We start from the raw sequence: 13,566 nt of genomic DNA, 5'->3' as shown, positions 1-13,566 counted from the left end.
GCTGGGCAACCTTCATTGGGTGGGTGGAGGGTAGAGCTCCTGGGCCCATTTAGTAATCTGAGGCAGGGGCAAAGAAGCAGGGCTTTAATGCTGGGAGGTCTTGGGTCGCACAAGGCACAGACACCCTCTCCAGGAACAAATAAATAACAACTCCATCACCACGAGAAAGTGAGGTGTGCACAAGGGTGGGGACTGAGCTCTCCAAGAGCTGGTGGGCCAGCGGGGCTGCAGCCTGGGAGGGGCCTCCTGGGTGAGTCTTGGCCTCTGGAGTGAATCTGGACAATGGAATCACTCACTCTCAGAACCGGAGTAGTCAGCCACGAGGGAGGAGCCAAGGCTGCAGGGCTGTGGTGTGTCCTGGGGGTTGGGTGCCTCAGGGGAGGTGTCTGGCGGGGGCTGGGGCCTGTCCTGACAGCTCTCCTCCTGCCCCAGTGGGCTGCTGTTCTTGGGGGTCTCGGCTGTCTCCAGAGAGCAGTCTTGGGGGGACTTGGGCCTGTTCTGGTTGGTCCCCTCTGGCAACTGTGGCTCCCCAGACTTGAAGGTTTCGGCTGGGTGCTGGGGGCTCTCTGGGACCTCCCGGGACCGCCGTCGTACGATGCCCAGGTGCCCCATGGTGACAGGGGAGCTGGTGGAAGTGGCTCTGCGGTTCTGGGCCAGTTTCTTCAGGACACTGTTGGTTTTGCTGCTGCTGCTGCTGGCGCTGGCTCCCGGAGTGGAGGGGAACCAGGAGCGGCTGATGATCTCTGTCCGCTTGAGCTTCTGCTTGTCCTCGTACGCTGGGGGGGAGAAGGAGGTCCAGAGCCGCCCTCTGCCTGAGCGCCTACCCCCCGTCTCCCCCCACCCGACTCCCCACGCTCACTGGCCCCCACGCACAGTCTAGGGTGTGGAACTTCAGCAGGGCGGCCAGTCTGCGGTCATCCTCTGTCTCCGGCACCAGCGGGATGGCCAGGCTGGCCTTGGCCTGCAGTGCCTGGTCCCTCTCCTCCTCCTCCTGCATGGCTTTTTTCTTTTCCTGTGTCGGGGTGGAAGTGGGTGGAGAGGGACAGCGCTCAGCCACTCAGTTGTGTCCGAGTCTTTGCGACCCTATTGACTGTGGCCCACCAGGCAGGCAAGGATACTGGAGTGAGTTGACATTTCCTCCTCTAGGGGAGCTTCCCAGCCCAGGGATTGAACTCTGGTTTCCTGCATATCCTGCACTGGCAGGCAGATTCTTTACCACTGAGCTCTATAGAGCAGCCATGGGGAGGGATGGTGGGTGTCAGAGTCATGCCTCTTCCATGCCCTCTGAGCTGGGAGCTGGCATGGGCATCCCCTCTAGCTCTCCTCCCGTTTCCTCCTCTTTAAGTTTATGTGAGGAAAGGGCCTCATGCAGTGCTTGGGACACAGAACTTGGTCAACAAACAGGAGACATGATTGTTATTACTATGTGTGCCATTGGGTCTTTCACTCATTTTTTTTTTTTTGGCTGTGACTCAAAGTAGGCAGGATTTTAGCTCTCTGATCAGGGGTCAAACCCTCACCTCCTGAAGTGGAAGTATGGAGTCCTAACAACTAGACTGCCAAGGAAGTTCCCAGTCATTCATTCTTTCCACAAATATTTGCAGAATGTCTTTCTGGTGTCAGGCCTTGTTCTAGACACTAGGGACACAGCAGTGAGCAGAAAAAAACCCTTGCCCTGGTGAAGCTGACGTACGAGTGGGTGAGTGAGACAAAATGATGAGGAGAAAAAGAATGCTGGGAAGAGGGTGAGGGTTGGCAGGGGGTTCAGTTTTACATATGGCACACGGTGGAGCGGAGGGGCAGGGGCAGTCTCCCTGAGAAGATCATGTTCAAGAAAAGATGTCTAAGTGAGGGAGTCATGTGGATATTAGGTGGAAAAGTGTTCCAAGGGGGAGGGAACGGCTTGTGCAAAGGCCCTGAGGCAGAACTGTACTTGCCAGTGAGGTGGCCAACGTGGCTGGAGCAGAATGAGCAAGGGGAAGGTGGAGATGGGGGTAGAAGGGTAAAGGGCAGATTGTTTGGGCCTGGTGGGCCATGGGGAGGACTTTGGTTTCTGCATAAAGGAAGTGGGAACCATGGAGAGCTCTGAGCCCAGCAGGGATGTGATCCGGCTCAGGTGCTCACGGGTGCCCTCTGATGGCTGTGAGGGGAACAGGCTCTGGGACACGAAGCTAGGAGCCACTGGGGACCAGCGTGGAGAGACTGTGCTAGTCCAGGCAGGAGACGATGGAGGCTGTGGATGTTGTCAGAGCCTGCCAGAATTTGCTGATGGATGCAGAGGTGGGGAAATAATGGTGGTTATAACAAGAGGAGCAAGGCTGAGTGCCTGGAAGAACAAAGATGCTTCTATTACTGAGAAAGGGAGGATGCAGGCAGGGCAGGTTAGGGACTGATGGGGTTTCCCTGGCATGTTATGTTTGGGGGCCCTCAGACGCCACTCAGGGATGCCCAGAAGGCAGGGGACACACAACTCAGGCTATAGGCCTGGCCAGAGGGACACACTTTTAGTAACAAATAATTAGTAAGAAAACGCTTGGGCTTCTGTGATGGTCCAGTGGTTAAGAGCCTGCCAGTGCAGGGGATGTGGGTTTGATCTCTGGTCTGGGAAGAGATCCCACAAGCCACAGAGCAACTAAGCCAGTGTGCCACCTCTACTGAGCCTGTGTGCTGCAACTACTGAAGCCCAAGTGCCTGGAGCCTGTGCTCTGCAACAGGAGAAGCCACAGCAACGAGAAGCTTGCGCGCTGCAACTAAAGAAAAGCCGGCACAGCAATGAAGACCCAGCACAGACAAAAAGAAAGAAAGATTATTAAAAAAAAAAAAGCCGCTGGGCCAGCTGCCTCCCCCGGGCGCTGCGATGTACAGAGGTGGTCCCCGCGTGGCGGATGGGGAAACTGAGGGTGAAGGACCGCCTATAGTCAGGAAGTGATGGGGCGCAGGCTGGACCTGGGTCTCGGCCCACTTTGCGTTCTCCCTGCTCCACTGTTAGGACTCCCTTGGTGGCTCAGACGGTAAAGAATCTGCCTGCAGTGCAGGAGACCCAGGTTCAATCCCTGGGTCAGGCAGATCCCCTGGAGAAGGCAACTGGCTACCCACTCTAGTATTCTTGCCTGGAGAATTCCATGGACAGAGGAGCCTGGTGGGCTACAGTCCATGGGGTCGCAAAGAGTAAGACATGACTGAGTGACTAACTTTCATTTTCTTTGCTCCACTGTTGCTGATGCCTCACTGCCTGTGGTCCCGACCCTGAGCCGGGAACCCCACTCACCCGGAACCTTTTCCGAAGCATGCTGTTGAGGGCGAAGTCGTCCTTCCAGGCGCTCTGGGCCTCCTGGATGTGGCTCAGGGTGGGGAGGGCCTTCTTGAGCGTGCTCCGGTCAACCTCGCCATGCTCCAGGCGGAACATGGCGTCCATCTCCAGCTTCTGCTTCTTCTCATGCTCTGCAAGGGTGAGAATGGGGTTGGACTTTCGGGGCCCCGGCTCAGGACCAGGGGTTGGGGTCCAAACCCATCCACAGCGCTCACCTGTGGTCAGCACCTGTTCGTTGTCCTCCATGTCCCAGCGCTCCTCCTTGCGCTGGGCGCCGCTCACAATCACGTAGTCACAGTTGGCGGGGTCCGTCTGCATCTCGATGTAGTTGACACAGAGGTGGCATTTCATCCTGAACCTGGGCGGGTGGAGGGTGGCAGGCGGGAATCTGGACACTGTGGCTGCCCTGGGGTACCCTGTGACCCCTGCCTGCTTCCCTCCATCTGTGTGTGTTACGTCATCAACTAGCATTCGCAGAGAACCTGCTGCATGCTGCTCTCCGTGTCTGGGGCACAGCCATGGGTGACACGCATAGGCCCATCACCCCGGTACTGACCATCTGTCTGGAGTTTATGTATTCATCCCTGCATTCATTCGTTCATTCATTTGTTCACTCCTTCATTCAACAAATCCTCCCAAGCCAGGCTGCTCTGGGGCAGGCTTGGTGCCAGCTGCTGGGGACACAGAGATGAAGGAAGCCAACCTGCTCTCAGCAGGGCTGATGTTCTAGTGGCAGCTGAGTGGGCAGGGAATGCTCCAACAACCATAGTGCTGGGTGGAGAGCACTGCTTTAGAAAAGGCCTCTCTGAAAGGCGACTTTGGAGCAGAAATCCAAAGAGGAAAAGGGGGCCTTGCAGATGTCTGGGGAAGACGTTCCAGGCAGAGGGCACCAGAGAGGGTTTTTGTGAGGGGAAGCGAGGAGGCTGTGTGGTTGGAGGAGAGTGAGTGATGGGGAGGGTGGGAGGAAGTGAAGGCAGGGAGGGGGCTCTGTGGGCCATGGGGAGACCTGAGATTTTTAGTCCGAGGAAGGAGGGAGCCATGGAGGGGTCTAGGCAGGATGCGCCCGGACTGACAGACCATGCTGGTTTCCAGGAGAGACCAGCAAGGGGTGACCCTAAGGCAGACGGTACAAGCCTCCCTCCCACTCCGACTTCTGTGTAGCCCCTCACCCCTCTGCCCACCAGACTGCCTCTACCTGTAGATTGGGGTTGTGTAGTAATTGCCAACCTTCTTCTTCTCTGCATTGTAACGAACACCTGGGAGGAGAGGGAGAGAATGAGGCTAGGGTGCACCCTCAACATCGTTTCCTGGGGTGGCGGGGGGCAGACAGGAGTGGTGCCATTCCACGGGCCTGCAGGGGACACACCTCCAGAGATTCAAGCGGAAAAGAGCCGTCGGGGCTGCGGGATGGGTGCTCAAGCCACAGAGGGTGGTGGGTTGCGGCCAGAGGGCCTGGGTTCAAATCCTGGCTCTGCCCTACCAGCTACAAGACCTTAGTCCAGCTGCCCGGATTGGACAGAGATGACTTTGGCGGCCACCACACAGGGCTGCTGTGTAAGCTGCAGAAGCTAGTTAACACACATGGCGCACTTAACACCGGGCTGGGTGCCAGTGATCATCCCAAAAGGTCTGGTTTTTGGGACTTCCCTGGCAGTCCAGTGGTTGGGACTCCTCGATTCCACTGCAGGGGGTGTGGATTTAAATCCCTGGTGGGGGAACTAAGACCCCTTAAGCCACACAGTGCGGCCAAAATTAAATAAATGAATAAAGTGCTTAGTGGACAGCACGTGGCGCACGTGAGGGCTTGTAGGCTTGGCCTGCCGCTGCCCCTGTCCTTACTGTTGCCTTTAGCATTCGAACCCGACTGTGCCCACAGGCGCACAGATGGATGCAGAGACAGGGGTCTGAGGCCTGCGGTGGGTGACTCGGCCTTCCTGGCTTGCGTTTCCTTCTCTGCAGAGCAGACATCCCCAGCCCATCCCATAGCACCCAGCCCAGGGGAGAGCCTGCTCTATAAACAGGAGCTGGTGGCTTTCAGAGGGAGGAACCAGTGCAAGAAGGAGGGGCCAGGTCACCCCACTGCTGAGGCTGACTGACCCCCTAACGCATCCCCCTGATCAGACCCAGCCAGGGACACCTGCTCCAAAGGCCAAGAGGCTCTCAGGGCACCAAGAGCAGGGCTCAGCTTGATCCTCGAGGCCATGAACCGGAGCAGCCCCCAGCCTCCCAGGGCCACACTATCCACCACCCCAAGTTCTGTTTTTGTAGTTTAAGCATTTTTCACTTAGTAAGCAAGATCAGAGCCCAGAATATATCATCTAATTAGTGAAAAAGAAGCCCCCACCAAACCTAGATATTCTCTAGAAAAATAATAAAAGCCCACTCTTCTTTCTTTCTTTCTCTGCAGTAAGCACTTTGTATGCCATGCAGGCGGGCACTCATATCATGTGAATTCAGAGATGGGTAAACCAAGGTGCATGGAAGCTCTGTTGCCTGCTAAGGGTTACCCAGCTTAGGGAGTGGCAGGGACGGGATCTGAACCCAGAGCCTCCTAAATGCTCTGCCATCAAGTGGCCACAGCCCACCAATTATTGGGGGTAGTGAAGGGGGGGGGGTCTATCTTCTCCTTGACTCTTGACTGGGGCGTCAGTGAGATGCTCTCTCACAGTGCTTAGCAAGTTAAGGGGGCTCGCTGGCCGTGGGGCTGAATAGTTAGGGGCGGGGTGGGGAGCAGGCAGCTCACCCATGCCGATGTGGTTCTTGCAGCCGTCACACCAGATGTTATAGGGCATCTCAAACCTACACAAACAGAGAACAGCTCATTTGTCCTTGTCCGCATGGGTTCTCCCTGGGTCTCCATGCCTGAGACTCTGGCTGTAGTTACGCTGCAAAGGGCGTGGTGACAATCAGGGCCTTACCTGATGATGAGGATACCCTGGGACAGCTTCCGAGCCCGCTCCCGAAGGGGGTGGCTGTTGTGGTATCTGTTGAGCGAGCCATGCTGTGTGGTAAGGAAGAGGGAGCAGATTAGCACTGCTGAGTAGGGGGAGCTCAGGCCCTCTCCCACAGGCTGAGAGAGGCCTCATTCTTATGCTCCGCTGGGAGCATTAACAGCAAACGGGAGGCACAGAGACTTTGGTGAAGCAGGTGGAGCTAAATAAGCTGTGCAACCCTGGGCAGTGACCTCATCTTTTTGCCTTTCTGAGCCTGGTTTTCCGAGTCAATTGGCAACAAGGATCATAACACCCCTTGGGTGTCGTGGGGAGGACTGGGTTAGGCGACAAGACCGGCAAATGGCTGCCAGGCACTTTATGTGCCTCGTCTCACTTTAATCCCTCCATGTTTCTGGGAGCCCAAGGTCATTTTGCTTCCCCTTTGGACCTACGTACAGGGAGACTGTGGCATAGAAGAGCCGAGTCAGCAGGGACCAGCAGCCAGGATGCTCTGATTCATTCAAAGGCCCATACTGAGCGCCCAGCATGGGGACACAGCCTGAACGAGACAGATGCGTGTCCCTGGCCCTGAGCAGCAGACATTCCAGGTGGAGAGATGGACAACATGCAAAGAAATAAACTATGTGTCAGGGAGTTGTGAGAGCTATGAGAGAAATAAAGCACTCAGTCATGAGACAGAACATGAGGCGGTGGTCAGGGAGGCCCTCTGTGAGGAGAGACCTAAAGGAAGGAAAGCAGCCTTGTGGGTCAAAATGAGGCAGAGGTTCCCGGCAGAGGGAACAACGAGGAGGCCTGAGGAGCTAGAGCCGGAAGGGCGAGTGGATCTCATCCTGGCTCCTCTGGAAACACGCCACACCCAATGCTGGGTCCGCTGAGGACCATACTGACCACCCAGGAGGGAAGGCTGCCCTGAGACCCAGGTGATGAGCGTAAGGCAGGGAGACTTCTCAGGCTGCCTGGGCTTCTGCAGCCGTGGTTCTGACTCTAGGAGGGGACGATGTGTGTGGGCCCCTGCCCAGGGGTTGCTTTGCTATCATGGACACGGAGAAGGAAGGCTGCCCCTTACCTTCTCAGGGTTGAAATCCGGAGGGTAGTACTTGTTTACACCTTTCCTTTCACCCTGGAAAGCAGAAGAGAGACATGACTTAGGGTGGGTCCTGCAGGAGACCTACCTGTGCAGCCTCAAGGGCGAGACCTGGACCAGGGAGACAGGGACTTCCTGGAAGATGTGTGGCTGAGGACTGGAGACTTATCGAGAAAAAACCCTACTGTCAGGACTTCCCTGGCAGTCCAGTGTTTAGGACTTGGCGCTTTCACTGCCACAGCCCAGGTTCAATGCCTGGTCAGGGAACTAAGATCCTGTAAGCTCCACGGCTCCGCCAAAGGAACAAAACAAAGCAAAATATGCTCCATTGCCATTGCTGTGGAAAATTCCACAAGGGTCACTCTCGCCTAGAACAATGGCTTTCACGGTTATTTTGGGACTGTGACTTAAAATAAGACATATTTAACACCACAAATACATGTAATACAATCGAAGCATGGGTTTCAGGAAAGAATGTTCATCCAGCTGTGAGAGTCTCTCTTTTAACTGCTAGCAGCCACCCGCTGAATTGACTGAATGATCTACCAAAGCAGTGGGTCTCAAACCTGGCTTCACGTTATAACCATACATTTATATATTTTTTAATATTTATTTGGCTGTACCAGGTCTTATTTGCAGCACTTGGGATCTAGTTCCCTGACCAGGGATCGAACCTGGGCCTCCTGCATTGGAAGCGGAATATCTTAGCCATGGGACCACCAAGGAAGTCCCGAGCAGGTTCTAAACCACGGATGCCCCAGCACCTGCTCTGGCACCCGGAGACAGGACTTTTCCTTTCTTTCTTTGTTTTTTGGTGCGGTGGTTGTTGTTGCTTAGTCACTAAGTCATGTCCGACTCTTTGCGGCCCCATGGGCTGTAGCCCACCAGGCTCCTCTGTTCATAGGCTTCTCCAGGGGAAAATACTAGAGTGGGTTGTCATTTTCTTCTCCAGGGGATCTTCCTGACCCAGGGACTGAACCTGCCTCTCCTGCATTGGCAGGAGAATTCTTGACCACTGAGTCATCAGGGAAGCCCATTTGAAAAAAAAAAAAAAAATTATTTATTTGCTGTACTGGGTCTTAGAGGCAGCACTTGGGATCTTGTTCCCTGACCAGGGAAGTCACAGGACACAGGGCTTTTCAAAAGCAACCTGGAAAACATGTTTCTACACACCCTTGTGCATTCATGTTTGTTTGCAATGACCAAATGGTGGAAGCAACCCAGGTGTCCATTAACGGATGAACGGGTAAACAAACTGTAGTCCAACCACGTGATGGGATATTACTGAGCCATAAAAAGGAAGGAAGCTCTAATACCTGCTACAATGTTTTAACAGATAAACCTTGAACACATCCTGCTAAGGGAAAGAAATCGGATACAAAAGGACACATAATACACAATTCCGTTGACATGAAAGGTCCTGAAGAGACAAATCCACAGAGACAGGAAGCCGACTGGGGATTGCCAGGGACTAGGAGTGTGGGTGGATGGGATGAGAGTGACTGCCATTGGGTATAATGTTTCCTTCTGCGGGTGATGGAAATGTTTTGGAACTAGAGAGAGGTGGTTGTTGCAAAATACTGTGAATATACTAAAGGCTGCTGAATCACAGCTTTAAAATGTTCATGTTATGTTATGTGAATTTCACCTCATTTTTTATAAAAAGGAAAGAAAAGCATAAAGCTCCTGGGGTGATTTTAGCACGCACAAAAGTTTGGGCTTTCCAGGTGGCTCCAGTGGTAAAGAACCTGCCTGCCAATGCAGGAGACATAAAAGATGTGGGTTCGATCCCTGGGGCGGGAAGATGCCCTGGAGGACGGCATGGCAACCCACTCCAGTATTCTTGCCTGGAGAATCCCCATGGACAGACCTGGCAGGCTACAGTCCAGAGGGTCGCGCAGAGTCAGACATGATTGAAGTGACTTAGCATGCACGCATGCACAAAGTCTGAAAACCACTCCACTGAGAAGACCATGATGCAGAGTTTAAAAATACCTTAGAGCTTGGGGTCAGGGGTAGGGATGGGGAAGGAGACTTTTAGCGGGGAGAGGAGGCTACTTAGGGGGCCCCTTCCCCATATCAAAGACCAGAAGAGAAACCTAGTGAGCACAGCCCGTCTACTTACCATCTTGGTAGCTGCCTACAGGTCCTCGCCCTCCACGTGGCCAATCTGAAAAGACAATGAGACACTGCTTTGTGGACTCACTGCCCAGTGCTGCCCTTCTGGACAGCTCAGCAGTCCACAGATTCCCTGTGAAGATGCAGGGGGCTGTGCGTGGTAGTCCTCCCCCTAGGTGTAGGAGGCATCCGAGGAGTGGTTTGGCTGTTTGGAAAGGGAGTGTCCCGTCCACTCTCCATCCAACATCTATTTCCCAGCTGACACTTCTCACCCCACCATGGCCCCCATCATTGCTCACCTGGAAGAGTACCGTCATCTCCTCGCTAAGCTCCTGGCTCTGGCCTTGACTCTCACAGTCTGTTCTCCTCATAAGGGCCAGAAGGATCTCTTCAAATATAAATCTAAACTACAGCTCTCCTGCTTAAAAGCCTCCAGGGGGCTTAAAACCCTTTCCTGGTGGCTCAGGGGTAAAGAATTCACCTGCCAATACAGGAGACTTGGGTTCAATCCCTGGTCTGGGAAGATCCCATGGGCCACAGAGCAATTAGGGCCCTGTGCCACAACTATTGAGCCTGCTCTCTGGAGCCCAGGAGCGGCAACTATTGAGCCCACGGGCTGCAACTACTGAAGCCTGAGTGCCCTAGAACTTGTACTCTGCAACGAGAAGCCACCGCAATAAGAAGCTGGCGTACTGCAACTACAGAGTAGCCCCCACTCACCGTAACCAGAGAAAACCTCGTGCAGCGACAAAGACCCAGCACAGTAAAAAAAACCAACCAACCAACCAACCCAACCCTCCAGGGATTCCCATGGCTTTGAGAATCAAGTCGAGTCCCTTTCCATGGCCTGCGGGGCCCCTGGTTGCCTCCCCAAGTCCAACTCTTAACCCCTCTCCCTCTCTCTGTTCCAGTCACACTGGCTTCCTGCTTTAGGAGGCTCAGTGGGTGCAGGCCCACTGCCTCAGGTGCTCTACCAGCAGTCCGTCCTTTGTCACGGATCTCAGCTCAGACATCACCTCAGTGAAAGGCCTCACCTGACGACGTGCTCTCAAGTCACCTCCTCCCTAGACTTTCAATCGTGTCACCCTGTGTCTGTTTGCTCATTTACAGTCTGTCTCCTCTGCCAGGTCACACTGTGCTACGTCTCTGGCACCCAGGACAGCTCTTGATAAATGCTGACTGTGTGAACCTCTGATAATTGATTGAGGTTCCATAAGAACCTTGGAAAAGACTCTGATGCTGGAAGGGATTGGGGGCAGGAGGAGAAGGGGACGACAGAGGATGGATGGCATCACCGACTCAATGGATGTGAGTCTGAGTGAACTCTGGGAGATGGTGATGGACAGGTAGGCCTGGCGTGCTGCAATTCGTGGGGTCGCAACGAGTCGGACACGACTGAGCGACTGAACTGAACTGAACTGAAGAACCAGTGTCAATGACACAAGTGTTAAATGCCAGGCTCCTTTAACGTGGGGTGGGGAGACTTCCCTCCCCCTGCATGTTCAGAGGAGAGACTTTCCAGTCAAACAGAAGCAAGCTCAACTTGATGCTAAAGAGAAATGCTATGGGAATGTGGGGTTAGCAGATGCAAACTATTATAGACTGGATGGACAACAAGGTCCCACTGTGTAGCACAGGGAACTCTATTCAGTATCCTATGATAAACCGCAATGGGAAAAAATATTTAAAGAATGTATATATATATATAATGTATAACTGAATCACATTGTTGTACAGCAGAAATTAACACAACATTGTAAATCCACTGTATTTCAATTAAAAAAAAACTAAAATTAAAAAAAAAAGAGAGAGAACAGACATTATGAGGGACTAAAGTGTAGTCCAGAATGGGGACTGGCAAATTTCCTCCATTGAGGGCAAGCATTTCTGTCCCAAAGACTCATCAACTGAGCCGCCTCAGCCAGAAAGTAGCTGATAGTATGTTAATGAATGGGTGTAGCTGCATCCTAGCAAAACTTTATTTATGGACACTGAAATTTCAATTTCGCAGGACTGTCACCTGTCACAAAATATTCTTCTTTTGATTTTTTTCTCAACCATTTAAGAAGCTAAAACCATTTTGTGCTGGCAGGCTATACGAAATCAGGCGGTGGTCTGATTTGGGCCTGTGAGTGGAGTTTGCTGGCTCCCTGTGCCGGAGTCAGAAAGTCTCTAATAATTTCTGCCAACTTAGCTGTGTGCTCTCTAATAGTCAGTGTGTGTCACACGCTCCACTGATGTTATTACCATCTCCAGCTGACAAACGAGCACGTGGGAGCTTAAATTGCCCGAGCTCAGAAGCCGACGAGAAGGCAGAGCCAGGGTGAAAAGCCCCAGATAGAGAGTCTTCCACCATCCCATCCTGAGCCCCTCTACACCTCAGATCCTCCACCTGTAATGCATACCCCTGGACCAGATTCTCCTCAAGTCACCTCCAAACTAAAAATACTAACAAAACAGCAAATGCCCACCCAAGCTTTCAGTTCAGTTCAGTCACTCAGTCATGTCTGACTCTTTGCGACCCCCTGGACTGCCGCATGCCTGGCTTCCCTGTCCATCACCAACTCCCAGAGCTGACTCAAACTCATGCCCATCAAGTTGGCGATGCCATCCAACCATCTCATCCACTGTCGTCCCCTTCACCTCCCGCCTTCAATCTTTCCCAGCATCGGGGTCTTTTCCAATGAGTCAGTTCTTCGCATCAGGTGGCCAAAGTACTGGTTTCAGCTTCAGCATCAGTCCTTCCAATGAATATTCAGGACCGATTTCCTTTAGGATGGACTGGTTGGATCTCCTTGTAGTCTAAGGGACTCTCAAGACCCAAGCTTTAGGGACACACAGTTCCCTGGGCTGGAACTCCAGCTCCATTCCTCACTAGCTGGAGAACCTTGGCCCATGTCTGAGCCTCCCTGAGCATATAGTTCCTCATCTGTAAAGAGTGGATGACAGCAAGAAGACTTTCTGTGGTTGCTGTAAATGAAATAACATGCTGGGTAATGCCTGCACAGAGTAAGCACTCCATTTACAAGAACTGGGGTCTTTCAGTGGTTTTATCACCCCAGTGAGTGGCACAGGTTGGACCATAGGGGGGATGTATAGAAATCTCTGGTTTTTGGTGTCAAGAATAATGATAAATTCCATTGGCTCAGGGCTAATGCTGGGGCTTGGATCCTGACTCTGCTGCTTTCTAGCAGTATAGGCAAATTCCTTCTCTCTCTGGGCCTCCGTTTTCTTACTTGTAAAATGGGGTTTATAAAAGTATCAACCTGATAAGGCTGCTGTCAAGACTCGTTGAGTTAAATAAGGATCTAGAACAGCGCCTGATGCCAAGTTAAACGATGATCGTTTTGATTATTTCTCATGACAAACCATTTTAAAAAATCTTCACCACGACGCAGCGAGGTAGGGGCTTACTGTCCCTCAGGAAAACCTGAAGAGGTATCGGATATAGGCCGGGGTCCGGGGTTTGGGGTCGGGGGTTAAGGCTGGGTCGCGAGCGGCTTTGAGCACCAGGCCCACGTCCGCAGAGCTCCGCGGACCCGGCACTTTGTCCCCCTTCGGGCGGCTCACAGGCCTGGTAAGGAAGTGGACAGACCCCTAGCCAAACCGGGCCTGCCTGCCCCTCTGCCCTCCCGCACTTACCTGCCCTCCTGTTGACGTCACGGCGAGCCCGTCCCGGAAGTCCCTTCTGGGCGCGCAAGGGGGCGTGGCGCACTCTCCGCATGACAAAGACGCCTGCGCGAGGCGGGGCGAGGCGGCAGCGCCGCGCTGATGGGCTGGATGTCGAACACGCCTCTACCTTTCCGCCGCTGGAGTAGACCAATCGAACCTGCTCTTCCCAACTGCACGCACGACACGATGCCCCACCCTCGCCCTGCCCATTTGCCGGACCCATTCCAAGGCCCGCCTTTCTGACCGCGCGCTCCCTAGAGCCAGATCCAGCCCGCCTAATCGTGGGGCGAAGGTGGGCCTCTCCATAAAGTGAAGTCGCTCAGTCGTGTCCGACTCTTTGCGACCCCATGGACTGTAGCCTACCAGGGTCCTCCGTCCATGGGATTTTCCAGGCAAGAGTACTGGAGTGGGTTGCCATATCCCGGGCC

At 53.6% G+C, this 13,566-nt stretch overlaps 1 protein-coding gene across 2 annotated transcripts; it reads right to left on the bottom strand.

Annotated features, from left to right (window-relative positions):
- Positions 1-69: 69 nt before the first annotated feature.
- Positions 70-13,215, bottom strand: YJU2B (YJU2 splicing factor homolog B). 2 transcript variants are annotated; one of them, XM_006079876.4, is made up of 10 exons: positions 13,109-13,215; positions 9,474-9,518; positions 7,331-7,384; positions 6,229-6,311; positions 6,054-6,109; positions 4,506-4,566; positions 3,526-3,668; positions 3,269-3,441; positions 874-1,012; positions 70-776 (listed from the first exon to the last, which is right to left on the bottom strand). In XM_006079876.4, exons 2-10 carry the CDS (start codon positions 9,474-9,476, stop codon positions 289-291), a joined length of 1,200 nt encoding a protein of 399 aa, XP_006079938.3. In that variant the 5' UTR covers positions 9,477-9,518; positions 13,109-13,215; the 3' UTR covers positions 70-288. The 2 variants fall into 2 exon arrangements, with proteins under 2 accessions (XP_006079938.3, XP_006079939.3); XM_006079877.4 differs by lacking the exon at positions 13,109-13,215 and adding an exon at positions 9,766-9,925.
- Positions 13,216-13,566: the final 351 nt, after the last annotated feature.

This window comes from Bubalus bubalis, chromosome 9 (assembly GCF_019923935.1).
Source record: "Bubalus bubalis isolate 160015118507 breed Murrah chromosome 9, NDDB_SH_1, whole genome shotgun sequence".
Taxonomy (NCBI): Eukaryota; Metazoa; Chordata; class Mammalia; order Artiodactyla; family Bovidae; genus Bubalus; species Bubalus bubalis.
The sequence above is the reverse complement of the archived record's forward strand: the minus strand, read 5'-3'. Positions and strand labels throughout refer to the sequence as shown.

Excerpts from the sequence above, each read along its gene's own strand:
- YJU2B (XM_006079876.4), bottom strand. Across the intron at positions 3,442-3,525 it reads CGAACAGGTGCTGACCACAG|AGCATGAGAAGAAGCAGAAG; the intron begins GTGAGCGCTGTG and ends TCACCCTTGCAG. Across the intron at positions 777-873 it reads GAAGTTCCACACCCTAGACT|CGTACGAGGACAAGCAGAAG; the intron begins GTGCGTGGGGGC and ends TCTCCCCCCCAG.